At 44.0% G+C, this 16,948-nt stretch overlaps 1 protein-coding gene across 4 annotated transcripts in view; it reads left to right on the top strand.

Moving 5' to 3' along the window:
- Window positions 1-354: 354 nt before the first annotated feature.
- The window catches only part of cd8a (CD8a molecule), a 29,405-nt gene continuing 12,811 nt past the window's right edge, over window positions 355-16,948 (top strand). Inside the window, exons 1-6 of one of the 4 annotated variants that reach the window (XM_078228912.1) lie at window positions 355-489; window positions 5,945-6,112; window positions 7,272-7,583; window positions 8,334-8,438; window positions 11,442-11,555; window positions 11,676-11,715. In XM_078228912.1, the coding sequence (XP_078085038.1) occupies window positions 6,073-6,112; window positions 7,272-7,583; window positions 8,334-8,438; window positions 11,442-11,555; window positions 11,676-11,715 (611 nt within the window). In that variant the 5' untranslated portion in view covers window positions 355-489; window positions 5,945-6,072. Of the gene's footprint in view, window positions 490-530; window positions 692-5,290; window positions 5,454-5,944; window positions 6,113-7,271; window positions 7,584-8,333; window positions 8,439-11,441; window positions 11,556-11,675; window positions 11,716-16,948 lie in introns of those variants that run through there. The other 3 variants (XM_078228819.1, XM_078228732.1, XM_078229002.1) reach the window with 3 other exon arrangements.

Genomic DNA, 16,948 nt, shown 5'->3' with positions numbered 1-16,948 from the left:
GAGGAACTGGGAGGAACGTGAACCTCAAAGGAAATATGTTTAACGCTAAAAGTCTCGGCTGGGCATGCCAAATTGCAAATTTACGAAATTACAGATATCATGTAACAGGGGCCATTACCATTCGAACATTGTCTTTACACAAGTATGGTCACGTTGCAGCTACACTGAAGGGTATAAGTAGGCATTGCTTGTTTTACAGCGACGCTGCCCCGTTTAAATGTATCCCTTGGCTCTTGGGATGACTCTTCCACTTGGCATAGGAGCCGACATTTGCCAAGCAAATGACTGGCTGCTGTATCGTTATTATTGTCAATTTGTTACAGGAATGTCGAAGTAGTTTGCAGGTTGCCAATTGCATGTGTTGACATTATTCTACTCGCCGCAGGCTTTCACCTCTGCTTCGACAGGAAACGGTTACAATTCGGAGGGGAAATTTAGCACCGAGATGGCTGGCTTTTTGCTTCATGCCGTTTAAATGCAGTCGAGAAGGTAAACACAAGTTTGTTTCCGCTGTGGAGTGAAAAAAAATCACTTGCAAACGGGCGAGTGACGCAGATGCTGGTTATTTTGGTGACTGCCAGATTAGCTGTGATAGAAACTTGATTGGGGGTCAATTTTTTTAAGGTACATTTTTGCCACGCTGTCAGGAGGAAGATCTACGATTATATAAAACCCAAGCATCAGCCCTGAGGTAGCGTTTGTACATTTTGGGGGTGCGGGAGCGGTTGTAACAATTCTAGAGTTTGTGGGGAGGGGGGGGGGGGGTAGAATTATCCCGAAGAGATCCGGGATGATTATCGGAGAGAACCTCCTGCTATCTCTTTCACCCACCGCAGCAGCTCAGGGCACTGGGCTGACGATGGAGAGTGAAACTCGGAAATTTTCGTTAAGAGAACTCAGGATTTTCCACTTTTCCACGCAGCATTTTTAATGTCTAATATTTGTTTACCGTCTCCTAAAATTACATCGAATGCACCTCATCGATGGATCCCTAACTTGAGGGGCATTTTGCAGAGATATGGAGGACTAATTGGATAGCTCCTTCAAAGGGCGTGCATGGATACAACGGGCCGAGTGGTCTCCGTCCCCGCAGTGTCACTCAATGATGCTAATACCACTTTTCTCGTATCCTTGGCACATTTCAGAGGCAGATGTCAGTTCCTAGTTGTGGAGTTGGAGAGAAGGTGGGAGAGACACGTCTTGTAAATTTAAATAAAAGCAAAATACAGGATTTAATTCATTACCGCCTCCGAATTCCCGCCGGCACCAATGATCGAACTGCGATCAGTTGTGAGGATTTCAGTAAACCTGGAAGAATGCTGTTACTGTGTATGTGAGGTAGAGATTCCCAGCATAAAAGTTTTTTTCGCAATTGCATAATTTTAACAGAGAAAAAATGGAACGTAATATCCTTGATTGCTTGCATTTCTGATAAAAGTTACTAGAAAAGTGACATGAGTGACTTGTAACGAGTGTTAAATAAGATGTCAGGTTAACGTGTAACAAAGACAATTAGACAGTTGCCGCAACATTCGTTTTATTATGATAGGCGATGCTCTGACCTTCCAATTGTGTTAAATGAAGGATATAATTCCATGATGTTCCTTAGATCAGCAATAATGTGAGACCTGCAATCGACAACATTCTGAAATTAATAAACGGCATTAATTTAAGCTGAAAACTACAGCTTTTTAAACTATATATTGTCAGTGTAGAATGAAACTCAACACAAGGGACGCAAATATTTTATGGCATTGAACTCCATTACTGGTCGGGTGGTCGACTATATCCCAATGGAAACGGGGAGGATAGAATGATGGACCCGAGAGTATTGACTTTAATTTCAGAAATATATTTAAGCCAGAAGGCGAAAGGAATTAGTGCATTAAAGAAAGAAACACATCGAACAGGGAAGCGGTATGGAAAGAAAACAGGAAGTAACACTGTGAACAAGTGCATGAAAAGATTATTTACTGTAAAACTGCAACGGGTAGTGGGGTCACTAAAAGGACATTGGTTTATTTCTACAAAAGTGCTCAATCGGGTCTTTAGAGAGAACAGAAGTAGGCAAAATATGAAAATAGATTGGGAGTAGGAAGTGATGTTTGATTATATGAGACAATATTGTCTGGATCAATCCGATGGGTGACATCTGTAGCACTAATGGATAACCGGAAACCATTATAGATAGCTAGAGTTAAAGGAATCACCAATGTATCATATTACATCTCAGAATATGGGGAGGTCATGGCCAAGAGGTATTATCGCTAGACTAGTAACCCAAAAACTCAGCTAATGTTCTGGGGACCCGGGATCGAATACCACCAAGGTAGATGGTGGAATTTGAATTGAAAAAAATATATCTGGAATTAAGAATCTACTGATGACCGTGAAACCATTGTCGATTGTCAGCAAAACCTTTCTGGTTCACTCATTTCCTTTAAACATAGAAGGTAGCAGCTGGAGGAGTCCCTTTGGCCCTTCCAACCTGCTCCGCCATGCATTACGATCATGGCTGATCAACCAACTCAGTAGCCCAATCCTGCTTTTTCCCCATAACCTTTAATCCCATTCGCCCCAAGTGCTATATCCAGCCGCCTCTTGAATATATTCAATGTTATAGAAACGTGGGAGGAAATCTGTCGTCCTTGCCTGGTCTGGCCGACATGTGACTCCAGAGCCACAGCAATGTGGTTGACTCTCAACTGCCCTTGGGCAACCATGGATGGGCAATAAATGCTGGCCAACCAGCGAAACCTATGTCCCATGAATGAATAACAAAGTCACACAAAGTATGATTAAGTGAAAATTCAAATACTTACAAACAGCGACCAATCGCAGCTGAACATTAGGTGAATTACCAACCAATATACCTTTTTAGAAATGGACGGAAAATCCAGCCGGTTTCAGCTATTCCCGATGAAGAATGCTCTGCCCGAAGTGAGGAACTGGGGATTGAAGAATAGCTGTCAATCCAATGGGAAAGCTCCTGTCAACAATTAGCCTCCAGATCAACAACTACACACGCTGTGTTTTGCTGGAGGGACATCTTGTCATTTCACAAGATGGTGGATAATGTATGGTCATACAGCTGTGGTAGGAGAAAGGAGAGAAAGATGGGGGAGGGAGGGGTTTGGGGAGGGGGGAACAAAATCAAAATAATGCACTCCTGAAAGCAGGAAATGAGGTGATAAGGTGGAGGGGACCACAAGATGAAGAAGCAGGGAAGGGGGTATAGCCAGGAACATGCAGCTATAGAAGAATGGGGACATATCGCCATTAAGGTATGTAAACATCAGGAGCAGAATCTTAAAGAAACATTCTGTCCAGCTATAAGAAGTATAAAGATTGATATTGATAAGACCATGGTGGGAGTGGGGGGGGGGGGGGGGGGTTAGTTGGCTCTTCATAAATCTAACATGGGTCACAAATTCTGGTTGACTTATTTATGGAGACGTCGCGCAGACTTAGTATACATCAAACTTTCAGCAGCAGAGCGAGAGAAGTATGTTTCAAAAGTAACAGGGAAACATGCTTACTGACACTTTGGACATGAGGAAAAAGCATCGTTCTCACTTTCCTCACGGCTTATTAGCACAGGATTATTAATAAACAATCCCATCATAATCTAACAATACATTACACATGATATTAAATCATTATAAAACAACATGTTCTTCAATGTACCACCTGTTGTATCGTTGTTGATCCGCTATAGATAATATAAGAGAAATGTAAGGTGCTAAAAACTTTGAAATTCAATGGAAATCGGGAAGTTACGTAAAATTTGTTTTAAGCAGATTAAAGAAAATGTGAAATCGATACATAAAGTTATAAGAGCAGGGGGGCTAAAGGAAACAAAATATGAAGAGGATATATGCGATGCCAACCTTAGAAAAAGATGTTTGGTATATGATGACTGTTAAAGTATTTTAGCTGTGACTAAATCCATTGATTACACACAATATTTTCACTAAGTTATTGCCAAGAGCCACAGATTTAGACTCCCTGCTTTGTTAGATCCGCATGAAATATGCCAAGAGATTGAATAAAGCACCCCCAGTTGCTTCATGGCTAGTCCTGCTACCTAACAGCATTTCTTGCTGGAGGACAAGTGAAAGAGAAATTATCAATCCCAGCATCTCTCAATTGGAGATCTGCAGACATGTAATAGCATAAATGAAGGGGCTGCAGTTCGGCCGCGTGACTTTAAAGAGTTAAGTGTCTTATTGGGAACATTTGAATAAATAGCAAACAGGTTGAATTCCTATTTATACTTAATATAAATGTCCTTGTTCCTGTCCTTGTTTGTGGAGTGGGCCTGGACCATATAACCAACGAGAAACGTGTTTTGGAAGGTTCATTGATCCATGCAGCCTGGGCTAACTGGGTTGTACACATGTGGACACACTTTTAATTCATTTTCACAGTTAAATGTGAAGTTATAGACAATTATTAGGGGGATTTATTACCCTGTTAAACATAAGAAATAGGAACAGGAGGAGGCCGTTCAGCCCTTCGAGCCTGCGCCGCCATTCATTGAGATAACGGCGGGTCTTCCAGTTAAAAGCTATTTTCTTGTACTATCCTCAAATCCCTTGATGTTTTAACATGGAGAAACATTTTGAATGACTGAATTTCTACAGCTCTCTGAGACAGAGAATTCCAAAGATTCACTACGCTCTGAGTGAAGAAATGCCTCCTCTCCTCGGGGTTAAGTGGCCTGCTCCTTATTTTGAGATTGTGCCCCCTGGTTCTAGACAACAACAGCACCCCCCTCCCCCCCCCACCACCACCACCACCCCTAACCCAAGGGATCTACCCTGTCTGACCCTGTAAGAATTGTGTATATTTGAAAGAGATGTCACCTTTCATTGTTCTCAACTCCAGAGAATAAAGGCCCTGTTTAATCTTTCCTCAGAGGACAATCCCTCCATCCCTGGAATTGATTTGGTGAACATTGGTCGCATTCCCTCTATGGCAAGAAAAACCATGAAAGCGAAACAACATATCAGATCTTGCGTACATGTGGAGATCCTCATATCTCCACGGTGTTGGAACTTTATCATATAGCACACGTTGGTTTGAATGGTCTTGGCTCCGAGGTGAACACATTCTCATTTGCTTGGTGCTGGGTTCACTGTAAATCAGCAGCTTGTTCTTAACACAAAAATATCAAATGCCACCATTCCAACCCGACGCAATCACCTGCCGTTTATTAAATCCCGACTCTGTGTAATTCCGGAAATTACCAGTAAATCTCCATTTAAGGTGATAATGCCCAAGTATTAGAGCAGTCACATGTTTCAATGCAACTGAATTTGTGCAAGAGCTGTGGCATTGGTACAAACACACAAACATCAGATGAGATATAGTTCAAGCAATAACCCCATTCAAATAATGTTATTCAAGTAACAACCCATTTAAGACTCACAGCTGCCTGGTGAATTCAAGTAAGGTTTTCTGAAGTATTTTGGCTGTTCCAAGTCCTTTTGTGTACACCCGTTTTTTAAAAAATGGTCTGACTTTAGGTTTGTACATGAATGTTTATTATTAATTAATGTATTAATGCATGATGTGGAGATGTTGGCGTTGGACTGTGGTAGGCACAATAAGAAGTCTCACAACACCAGGTTAAACTCCAACAGGACTCCAAATAAACCTGTTGGATTTTAACCAGATGTTGTGAGGCTTCTTGCTGTTATTAATACAACCATCGATGCTTAATGTATGTATTTTTTTTTCTCTCACTCGTTCGTTGTGGTTCCAGTGACAGAAGTAATCATTGTAGATTAGTAACTATCGTTAATGTATCCGTTACACCAACCCGCTCAAACAACGCTGGCGTTTGAGATCCATTGGTCCCAGATTGAATTCCCTCCCGAGTGGTAGGCTATAAAACTCACTCGACATGAATGTTTATGGGGGATCTTTTACTTGTTAGAAAACGCCCACCGAGGCGGTGACCTCACGCCCTGAAGCAGTGTGGGGAGTGCTTGCTGCAGTGAGGGATCCGCTCCTCGCCTTGGCAAACATCTACTTGTCTCGATCGCCTTCGTTCACTGCAATACCATGAAACTTCTTGGATTCCTCCTCGTCATCCGAGTGTCAGGTAAGCGACCCCCCTCCATGCCGCAAAATCCGCCTTCTATTATCCGCCCCGTAAAGATTCGGGTAACTCGGCTGTTTGGGAAAGGGAAAATATACCAATTGCTAAGTGACGGGACGCGGCCGGTTAACCCAGAAGGTTACAAACAAAAACAGTTATCTTTACATCAAATCATGCCTCTCAGATAATGGGAGATTCAATCGAATGAAGGATTCCTATTTCTCATTTTCTTGTTGGCAAAATAAAATCTGGAGAAGGAACAAGTTTTTTGATTTGATTTATTATTGCCACATGTATTAGTATAGTGAAAAGTATTGTTTCTCGCACGCTATTCAGACAAAACACACCGTTCATAGAGAAGGAAAGGAGAGAGTGCAGAATGTAGTGTTACAGTCATAGCTAGGGTGTAGAGAAAGATCAACTTAATGCAAGGTAGGTCCATTCAAAAGTCGATGGCAGCAGCAAGGGAAGAAGCTGTTCTTGAGTCGTTGAAATTGAAGCTCTGTGGGGGCTATATACCAGGAAATTGGATAATTCCTTCAGGGCCGATTGGCCTTCCGCTGCTCTCCCCAAGACTGTCGCACTCGGCGGAGGATTCGTTAATAAAATAACGTGGGACTGTGTATTTAACACCGAGGTCTGTTGAACGGAGCCAGGCAGTCAGTTTCCATCAATTATGGAGCTATTGATATGAACATGCTCCAATGTTCAGAGCCCTACATATCCCCCCCAGTGATGTGGCATGAGCGATCGGGGCCAAATGGCCTCCGCCTGCACCTTAAATGACTGAAGTTAAAGTTTGTTTATTAGTCACAAATAGGCTTACATTAACATTGGAATGAAGTTACTGTGAAAATCCCCGAGTCACCACATTCCGGCGCCTGTTCGGGTACACTGAGGGAGAATTTAGCATGGCCAGCACGTCTTTCAGACTGTGGGAGGAAACCAGAGCACCCGGAGGAAACCCATGCAGACACAGGTAGAACATGCAGACTCTGCACAGACAGTGACCCAAGTTGGGAATCCGGGTCCCTGGCGCTGTGAGGTGGCAGTGATAACCACCGTGCCGCTTATGGATGGGGTTCATTGCTTTCATCCAAAAAGAATCCTACAGGAGGACACGGGGCCAATGTTACAGATGTTGCTATTTTATTTTTTGCAGCCATGGCTTCCTTCCCTCGTCTGAGGGCGAAGGAACAAGGCCACACCACCATTCCGTGCTCACTCAAAGCCGACGAGGGGGTATATTGGTTCTGGCAGGGAGAGGATCGGAACCCGGTATCCCTGGTGTACATCTCTGGCAGTGGCAGAACAATGCCTGCAAATAGCGCAAAATACACTGCAGGAAGGTCATCCAGCAAAGTCCATTTGATGGTCAAGGATTTCAGAAAGGAAGACTCTGGGAAGTATTACTGTTTCATGGTGAAAAACATGGTCATGGTGTTCGGGCATACCACAGAGGTCTACCTAGAAGGTCAGTAAAATGGTTGCGGAGATGCCGGCATTGGACTGGGGTGGGCACAGTAAGAAATCTCACACTTTAACCTGGTGTTGTGAGAAAAGTAAAAAAAAGTTATTTATTAACACTGCAATGAAGTTACTGTGAAAATCCCCTAGTCGCCACACTCTGGCACCTGTTCAGGTACACTGAGGGAGAATTTAGCATAGCCACTGCATCTAACCTGCACAACTTTGGACTGTGGGAGGAAACCGGAGCATCCGGCGCAAACCCACGCAGACACGGGGAGAATGTGCAGACTCCCCACAGACAGTGACACAAGCCGGGAATTGAACCTGGGTCCCTGACGCTGTGAGGCCGCAGTTTCCATCAATTATGGAGCTATTGATATTAACATGTTTCAGTGTTCAGAGTCCTACATACCCCCCCTCCCCCCGCAACACCCCCCCCCCCCCCCCCCGCCACCGTGGTAAAAGTGGAGGGGAAAGGGGGATGCAGAATGTTGTCATTGGAGAAAACCTTGGACAGTTTTAATCTATTTAATTGTCCCCTTCATAAATCCTCTAGGGGAATTTCACAGTCACTTCATTGCAGTGTTAATGTAAGCATACTTGTGACTAATAAATAAACTTTAAAAAAAAACTTTATTCCACTCGTTGGATGAGTTTCTACGTTTTAATGTTTAAACTGGACCTACCTTTTTTTCACCATCTAAATCCACGTCTCTTTTTCCCTCCCTAAATGTTACTTACTGTCTAAATGCAGAGAAAGCAACCACACCAAAGCCAACGACCACCCGCATCACGAAGAAGACAACATTAAACACACCGGAGTACAAAGAAACGACGACATGCCGTCCATCAGAATCAGGTACAAAGCAGACTTGTTCATACTAATCCCCAACCCGCAAAAGTTAATATTAAATCCCTTTTTCCCCAGAGGCAGGATTGGTGTAACGGTTACTATATTCGCGCATTAAGGATACATTGTTAAGTCTCAAGTCACCCAGTTCATTCGATCGCTCCGGAAGTTAAAGGAGGAGGCAATTCGGGCCATCGTCGTTCTTTCCCAGAACAGCCCAACATTAATTCCACTTCCCCACTTTCCCCCTCTCTCCCTGTATTCTCTGTTTCCCTTTTGTAAAAAAAATATTACCCTTAAAATATGCAACGATCTACACGTCTGCGACAAAGCCTCCATTCTCAACAATTGATGAGGACATTTCACACAATCCCCGCTTCACTCCCAGTGAGGTCTTCCTGGGACGCGGGCTTCACTGGCCAGGCCAGCATTTCTTGCCTATCCCTAATTCGCCTTCAGACGGTGGTGGTGAGCTGCCCTCTTAAACAGACGGCCTCCTACAGCGATTTCTTAACTAGAACTTATCTTTCTCCCAGTCATTCTATTTTTGACACCAATAAATCTACTTTCACCCTGTCTCCCTCCCCAGATTCCTTTTTGCAACCCATAGAATCCCTACAGTGCAGAAGGAGGCCATTCGGCCCATGGAGTCTGCACCGACTACAATCCCACCCAGGCCCTATTCTCGCAACCCCACATATTTACTCTAGCTAGTCCCCCGACACTAGGGTTAATTTAGCATGGCCAATCAACCTAACCCGCACATTTTTGGACTGTTTTGCTATGCCAGTTCTGCTAATCTGTCATCGTCTTGAAGAATGTACCCTTCATGCTCTCTTGTGACTTTAGACGTACCGGAGCAATGGCAATGTTCACAAACCCATTCACCATGTTGCTAGTTAGAAGTTGCCTCCAAGTTAGCATCAGTGTTAAAAGAAACATTGGCGAAATGGGAGCGATGGTTCTCTCTGTGTTTCGCTGGCGGTGTGTCAATATGTGGAGATTATATATATGTCAATATGTGGAGATCTCTTTAACTTGTGCTTAACTCTCTCTCCACTCACATTGTCTGTACCTTTAAGACTTGATTACCTGTAAAGACTCGCATTCCAACCATTATTTTGTAAATTGAGTTTGTGTCTTTATATGCCCTGTTTGTGAACAGAATTCCCACTCACCTGACTAAAGGGCAGCGCTCCGAAAACTAGTGGCTTTTGCTACCAAATAAACCTGTTGGACTTTAACCTGGTGTTGTGAGGCGTCTTACGGTGTGTCAATAACCAGGGGGACATAGATTTAAGTTATGGTTAAGTTTAGAGGGGATTTGAGGAAAAACCATTCTCCCCCAGAGGGTGGTGGGAATCTGGAACTCACTGCCTGAAAGAGCGGTAGAGGCAGGGACCCTCGCAACATTTCAGAAGCATTTAGATGAGCGCTTGAAACGCCGTTGTATTCAAGGCTATACATCAAGTGCTGGAAAATGGGATTAGAATAAATAGGTGCTAGATTGCCAGTGCAGACATGATGGGCCGAAGATCCCTTTTTCTGTACCGTAAAACTCTATGAGTTAGGTTTGCCGTGTGAGTACAGAGATCCACCCGATGTGTATGGGCTTGGTCTGTCAGACTTCCTTTATATTTCTCTTGAGGATTGTGGTCAAAACTGGCGTAAGCTCCTTGTGCGAGAGGCTTTACTGCCCAAAACAGCCACATATAATTTAATTTTTGGGCCTTGCTGGCCCAAAAGTCCTGTGCACAAAAAGTGATAATTTACCCCAATCTGTAAAAATAACCTTTTGGTCGCTCAGGCGTGAGGTGGAGCTCTATTCGATAAGGGCTGTGTGCTTTACCCGAGACACGCTTTCTTTAAAGGCAGAATTCAGCGGTTTGTTCTCTGGAAATCTGGCCGGCTCTTTCTTCCTGGGGTGGGAGATGGGCCATCCCCACCGAGTGAGGAGATGGCATTTCAGGGGCTGACAGTAAAAGATTCTCCTTTCTCCCTACGTGTCTTTGGCGTCTGGTCCCCTGGATAACCCCCACCGCCGGTGCCAATCGGTCAGCACGCATTATGTTTTAGCAGAAAAGGTAGCAGTGTCCTAATATCACTGCGACCACCTGCCTTATTTCAAGGCCGACACCACGTTGGGCTATATTTGAGAGGCATTACCATCACCTAACACCAATGGACCAGGGTTTTATGTGTGAATGTCTTAACCAGCGCTGATCTGACAGTAACCCACATTGGGCAATTCAACCCCAACCTGATCGAATGTCTCAACCCAACCCCGCCTGACACAAGCACTCAGGTTTAATCGGGGCGATTTTAAATAAGTTTAGTTGGAAGAATATAGATAGGAAATTGGGATTAAAACCTTTCTGAATGATGCAATAGAATATTACAAAGGTCCATTACAAAACCTACCTCTGCTGTACCGTCAACAGCCCGGTTGCTTTACCTGGGTGAGATAAATCCTCTACCCTCCAGAGAAGGCTCAGTCATTATTGAGTATGTTCCAGATAGAGATCGATAGATTTCTACATATTCAAAACACCCAAGGGAATACAGGAACAGTGCAAGACAATGTTATTGAGGTAGACCAGCCATTGAATGGCGGAGCGGGCTGAATGGCCCACTCCTGATCCTATGGTGGGAAGTCTGTCCGCTAGATTTGGGTGATTGAATATCTGGATTTTTATCACTGAGTGAGGAGACTGTTTCTCAGGGCGAAAACAGCAGATAAAAATCTGCTGATAGCATCTACTGTGCTTCTAATTTCCTACATTGTACAGATTCTAAAGGTGTAGATTTGGGGAAGTTCCCTCTGCTGTAAATCTTATTATCATTTAAATTTGTTAAATGTGACAGTGGATAATTCTCTCCCAATTAATATTCTATTGAAATAATTACTCAACAAAGAATAGTTGAATTGGACTTGCGTGTAAATTTTCGACACATTTGCCTTGACATCCACGTAACAAATTATTGCGTCAATATAGATTTTTTCATTTACAGCAGTGACCAGTAAAGATGAATTGTCCTGTCACATCATCATCTGGGCTCCTTTGGCTGGCGGCGCCTTTTTCTTGCTCCTCGCTCTGATTGTCGTCTCCATCGGTTATTGCAGAAGTAAGCTGGTTCACTTTCTTCTCGTTTTCTTTTTTGTTTTCGATTTAATTTGGAAATTTCACCCCCCCCCCCCCCCCCCCCTCTGGTTGCAAACCTGACCTGTTTCTCTATTTTTTCTAGGACCCCGCCGGAGACGCTGTCAGCATCAATTAAGAAATAGGTCGGTATTACAATTAATTCCATTTAAAGAAAAGGGTTTAAAAGCGGGGAAAGAGGCTGTTGGTAGCGTCAACGTTTAAGTGTAAATATCATTTTAGAGTGTTAATTTGTAGTTGCAATTAGCAACAAGATCCGCATTGATGTAGCGCCTTGCCACATCTCACATGTGCTTCAGGTGGTTGAATCACTTTGAAGTGTGGTGGCTTATTAAATAGACATGGTTGGAGGGCGGGAGTGGGGGATATTCGTATGTCCGTAACTGGCCGGGCAAAATGGCTAAGGCATGTGTATCGAATGTTTATTTTATTTACTAGTGTCGCAAGTAGGCTCACATTAACACTGCAATGAAGTTACTGTGAAAATCTCCTAATAGCCAATTCCAGCTCCGCCAACTCCAGCGCTGTTCGGGTGCACTGAGGGAGAATTTAGCATGGCCAATGCACCTAACCAGCACCTCTTTCGGACTGTGGGAGGAAACCGGAGCACCGGGAGGAAACCCACACAGACACAGGGAGAATGTGCAAACTCCACACAGACAGCGACCCAAGCCGGGAATTGAACCCGGGTCCCTGGCACTCTGAGGCAACAGTGCTAACCACTGTGCCACTGTGCCGCTGAGGTGACGCCAAAGTTGATGGTGCAGGATCTCATCAAGGTTTGGGAAGAATGAGGACTAGGGGAAAGGCAGATAATTCACACAAACATAGAATGGTACAGCACAGCAAGAGACCATTCAACGCTCCAGTCTGCATCAGCCCTTTTGAAGACCAATCCAGTTCATCCCACTCTCTTGCTCCTTCCCTGTAGCCCTACAATATTTTTTTCTCTTTCACATAGTTACCCAATTCCCTTTTGAATGCTACCGTTGAATCTGTATCCCGTACCACTCTAAAGTGCATTCCAAATCCCGAACCAAGTTTTGTGAGGAAGATTGTACTGCCCTCATCTCTGTTTTCTGTTTACCAGTCACTTTAACTGTGTGCCCTCTGTTTATCCATTCAACATTGGAAAGAGTTTCTCTTTATTTACTGAATCGAAATCCTTTATGATTTTAAAAGTCGATAAAATCTCCTCTTAATCTTCGCTGTTCCAAGGAGAACAATCCCAGGCAATCCATATAACTGCAGTGCCACATCCCTGGATCAGTTCCAGTGAATTTCCTCTGTATCCTTGCCAATGCCTTCACTTCCTTTTATAAAGTGCTCAGAATTGGACACAGTGCTCTGGACTCAATCTAAACTCTTGTTTTATGTGGGTTTAGGAAAGGTTTCTAGCCTTTCCACTCAATGCCTGAATTTATAAAGTCTAGCATCCATCTGCTAACTATTTTGTTAACCTGTCCTGCAATCTTCAAAGATTTGTGCCCAAGCACCCGAAGCTCTAGCTTTTCTTGAATCCCCTTTACAATTGTTCAATTTAACTTGCAATGGCTCTCCACATTCTTCCTACCAAAATCTATCAGTTCACAATTTTCCGCATTGAATTTCATCGACCATGAGTCTGTCCATTCCACCAGATTGCCTCATGTCCCCTTGAAGTCCATCACCATCTTCTTCATTGTTTACTACACTTCCAAAGGTTCAAGTCACCTAGAAAGTTTGAAATTGTGTTCCGTACCCTCAAGTCCAAGTCATCAATCTATATCAAAAACAGCACTGCTCCTTGGTGAATTCCGCAGTATACTTTCTCATATCTTGAGAAATGCCATTCACCATGGCTCCCTGTTTTCTGCCCCTTAGCCAATTTCATCTCCATGCTGCCACTGTTTCTTTTATCCCCTGAGATTTAGCTTTTCTGAGAAGCCTAAAATGTGGTACTTTTAGCAGGATAAGTATACAGGAATGAGGCAAACATGCACAATCCACTTGATTGCCACCTCACCCACTACCTTAAACATTCATTCCTTTCACCCTCAATGCAGCGTGGCAGCAGTGTATGCCATCTACAAGATTCACTACAGCAACTCACCAATGCTTCCTCAACAACTCTTTTAAACCCATGAATCAAAGGTCAAAGGCAGCAAGAACGTGGGAACGCCACCACTGGTAAACTTCCCTCCAAAGTCCCACACCATCCTGACTTGAAAATTGATTATCATTCCTTCTCTACCCCCTTTCTCGACACCCTAGCTATGACTGTAACACTATATCTGCACCCTCTCCTTTCCTTCTTTATGAACGGTATGCTTTGTCTATATTGTTCGTCCATCGTCGTCGATGAGGACCTCGACACCATTAGTCATTATGAGGCTGGATGCGGTGTGTCCGAAGATGACTGATCAGGCCAATTCGGGCACGGAATGTCCTGGCACATATTGGGCAAACCTGTGTAGGCGCTGTAGTTGTTGCGCTGGTGGCTCTGGACTTGCGCAGCTCGCGCTTAAGTTGTGCTTCAGCATTGCATCTTGCTTCATAAGCTTGGCAGCCCTTGTGGATGAGGCAGCGCCAGGTTGGGCGGTTTTGTGCCAGTGTTTCCCAGGTGGTCGTGTCTCTGTCAAGCGACTTCAGGGAGGCCTTGAGTGTGTCTTTGTAACGTTTCTTCTGCCCTCCATGCGAGCGTCTTCCAGCAGAGAGTTCCCCAAAAAGGAGCTGCTTGGGTATGCGCTTGTCCGGCATACGGGTGACATGACCTGCCCACCGGGTCTGTGCTCTCATCAGCAGTGTGTGGACTGATGGTAGACTTGCTCTGGAGAGAACTTCAGTGTCTGGTACTTTATCTTGCCATCTGATGCGCAATATTCTGCGAAGACAAGTCATGTGGAAATGATTGAGCTGTCTTGCATGCCTTCGATATACAGTCCACGTTTCACAGGCATACAGGAGGGTAGTGAGTACCACGGCGCTGTAGACCTTCAGTTTTGTTGCTGGGCTGATTCCTCGACATTCCCAAACAGTGGAACGCAGTTTACCAAAAGCAGAACTTGCCTTTGCTATTCTGCAGTTGACTTCAGTATCAATAGTCACTGCTCGGGAAAGGGTGCTGCCAAGATAAGTGAACTGGTCCACTGCCTGTAGTTTCTGCCCTTTGATTGTGATTATGGGTTCTGTGTACGGTGCATGATGAGCAGGCTGGTGCACGACTTCGGTCTTTTTAATGTTGATGGTGAGTCCAAAGTTGTCACAAGCCGTGGAAAATTTGTCCATACCGACTTGCATCTCTGGCTCTGAGCCAGTATGTGGAGATTCTGTCTGGAGACAATACACATCTCTTTAACCTGTGTTTAATGTTCCCTCCACCCACATTGTCTGTACCTTTAAGACCTGGCTGGCTGTAGGATTCGCATTCTAATCAGTATTCTGCAACTTGATTTTGTGTCTGTTTGCACTGTTTGAGAGCACATTTCCACTCCATCTGACGAAGGAGCAGTGCTCCGAAAGCTTATGGTATTTGCTACCAAATAAACCTGTTGGACTTTAACCTGGTGTTGTGAGACTTCTTACTCTGAGCCAGTATACAGGGCACAGTCATCGGCAAAGAGGAAGTCTCTCAGAACAGTCTCCTTCACTTTGGTAATAGCTTGAAGTCTCCTCAGGTTGAAGAGCTTCCCATCCACTCTGTACTTAAGGCTGATTCCAGCAACACTGTCCTGGAAGGCATCATTCAGCATGGCAGTAAACATCATGCTGAACAGTGTGGGTGCGAGCACACAGCCCTGTTTGACACCATTGGTGACTGGGAATGCCTCAGAGGATTCTCCGCCGTCCAGTACTCTGGCCATCATGCCATCATGGAACTGGCGTACCATCTGAATGAATTTGGGAGGCAGCCTAACTTTGACATGATCCTCCACAGGCCTTGTCGGCTGACAGTGTTGAAGGCTTTCGCGAGGTCAACAAAGATTGTGTAGAGCTCGCGATTCTGCTCCTGACACTTCTCCTGAAGTTAGCGCGCGGCAAAAATCATGTCAATAGTCCCGCGACCTTTGCGGAAGCCACACTGTGACTCTGGAAGCAGGCCCAGCTCCAGATGAGTGACCAGACAATTTAGCAGGACTCTTGCGAGGGTTTTTCCTGCGATGGAGAGCAGCGAGATTCTCGATGGTTGTCGCATACTTGCCGATTGCCCTTCCTCTTGTAGAGGTGTACGATGGAAGCGTCTTTAAGTTCCTGAGGAATGGATCCTTGCTTCCAAAAGGTCTGGAACAACTCGGTGAGCTTCTCGATAAGTACAGCTTTGTAGATCTCTGCGGGTATGGCGTCTGCCCCTGGGGCTTTGCCACTAGATAGCTGGCTAACAGCTTTCGTGACTTCGGCTACTACCAGTGGGTCATCCATGGCGCTGTTGATATCGACCTCGGGAATCCTGCCTATCGCCTCATCGTTAATAGATGACGGTCGGTTGAGGATGGCTATATAGCGTGCAAGAAACAATACTTTTCATTGTATACCAATACATGTGACAATAAATCAAATCAAATCAAACCATGAGTCCAAATCCTGGAAACTCATATCTAAAAGCACTTTGCAAGTACCTTCACCATGTAGAAAGCAGCAGCTCAAGAAGGCAACGCATTGCCATCTTCTCAAGAGCAATTGGAATTGGAAATAAATTTTTGCCTGGTCACAATGCCAAAATCCCATGAATGAGTAAAGAATTATTTACAAGTTAAAATGAATACAGAACTCAGGATGGAGAATGTCTGATGAGAGATCATTGATCTGAAATGTTAAATCTGCCTCTCTCTCCACAGTTAAGCGGACTTGCTGATCATTTCCACCATTTCCTGTTTTTTGTCAGTTTCCTTACATTGCATCAATTTAAAAAGGAATCCTAAAAAAATGTTTCAAATGCCCTGTAAAAAAAAAACCTCAATTTCTTATTACTTGTACAATGTGAAGTAGCACATTTTAGGACAAAGAACAAAACTTTCAACAAAGGGGAGAAGCAAAGACATTTCCAGATGCAGCAATGGCAAATTGAATTGCTAGATTTTACATCAAGGGCATTGCATATAAAACAAGGAAATTATAAGACATTGGTTAGGCCTGGATCTGACAAGGTTAAGAAGATTCTAATAGAGGTTTTTATTGTTGCAAATAATTTGAGGGTAAACAGGTCCTTATACATGTTCTGCAACCTTCCCCCAATTTGTATTAGCTGCTCTTAATCACACAATTTGTCACAGCATTTGCAACATTAATATCAGTAGTTGGGAAATTGGTAACATAGGAATATAGACTTAGGATTATCATGACCAAAGAACAAAACTAAAGAAAGTGTTTTCACACTCCAAA

Source organism: Mustelus asterias, chromosome 1 (genome assembly GCF_964213995.1).
Source record: "Mustelus asterias chromosome 1, sMusAst1.hap1.1, whole genome shotgun sequence".
NCBI classification, from domain to species: Eukaryota; Metazoa; Chordata; class Chondrichthyes; order Carcharhiniformes; family Triakidae; genus Mustelus; species Mustelus asterias.
Note: the sequence above shows the minus strand (reverse complement) of the source record. Positions and strands in the feature narration are given on the sequence as shown.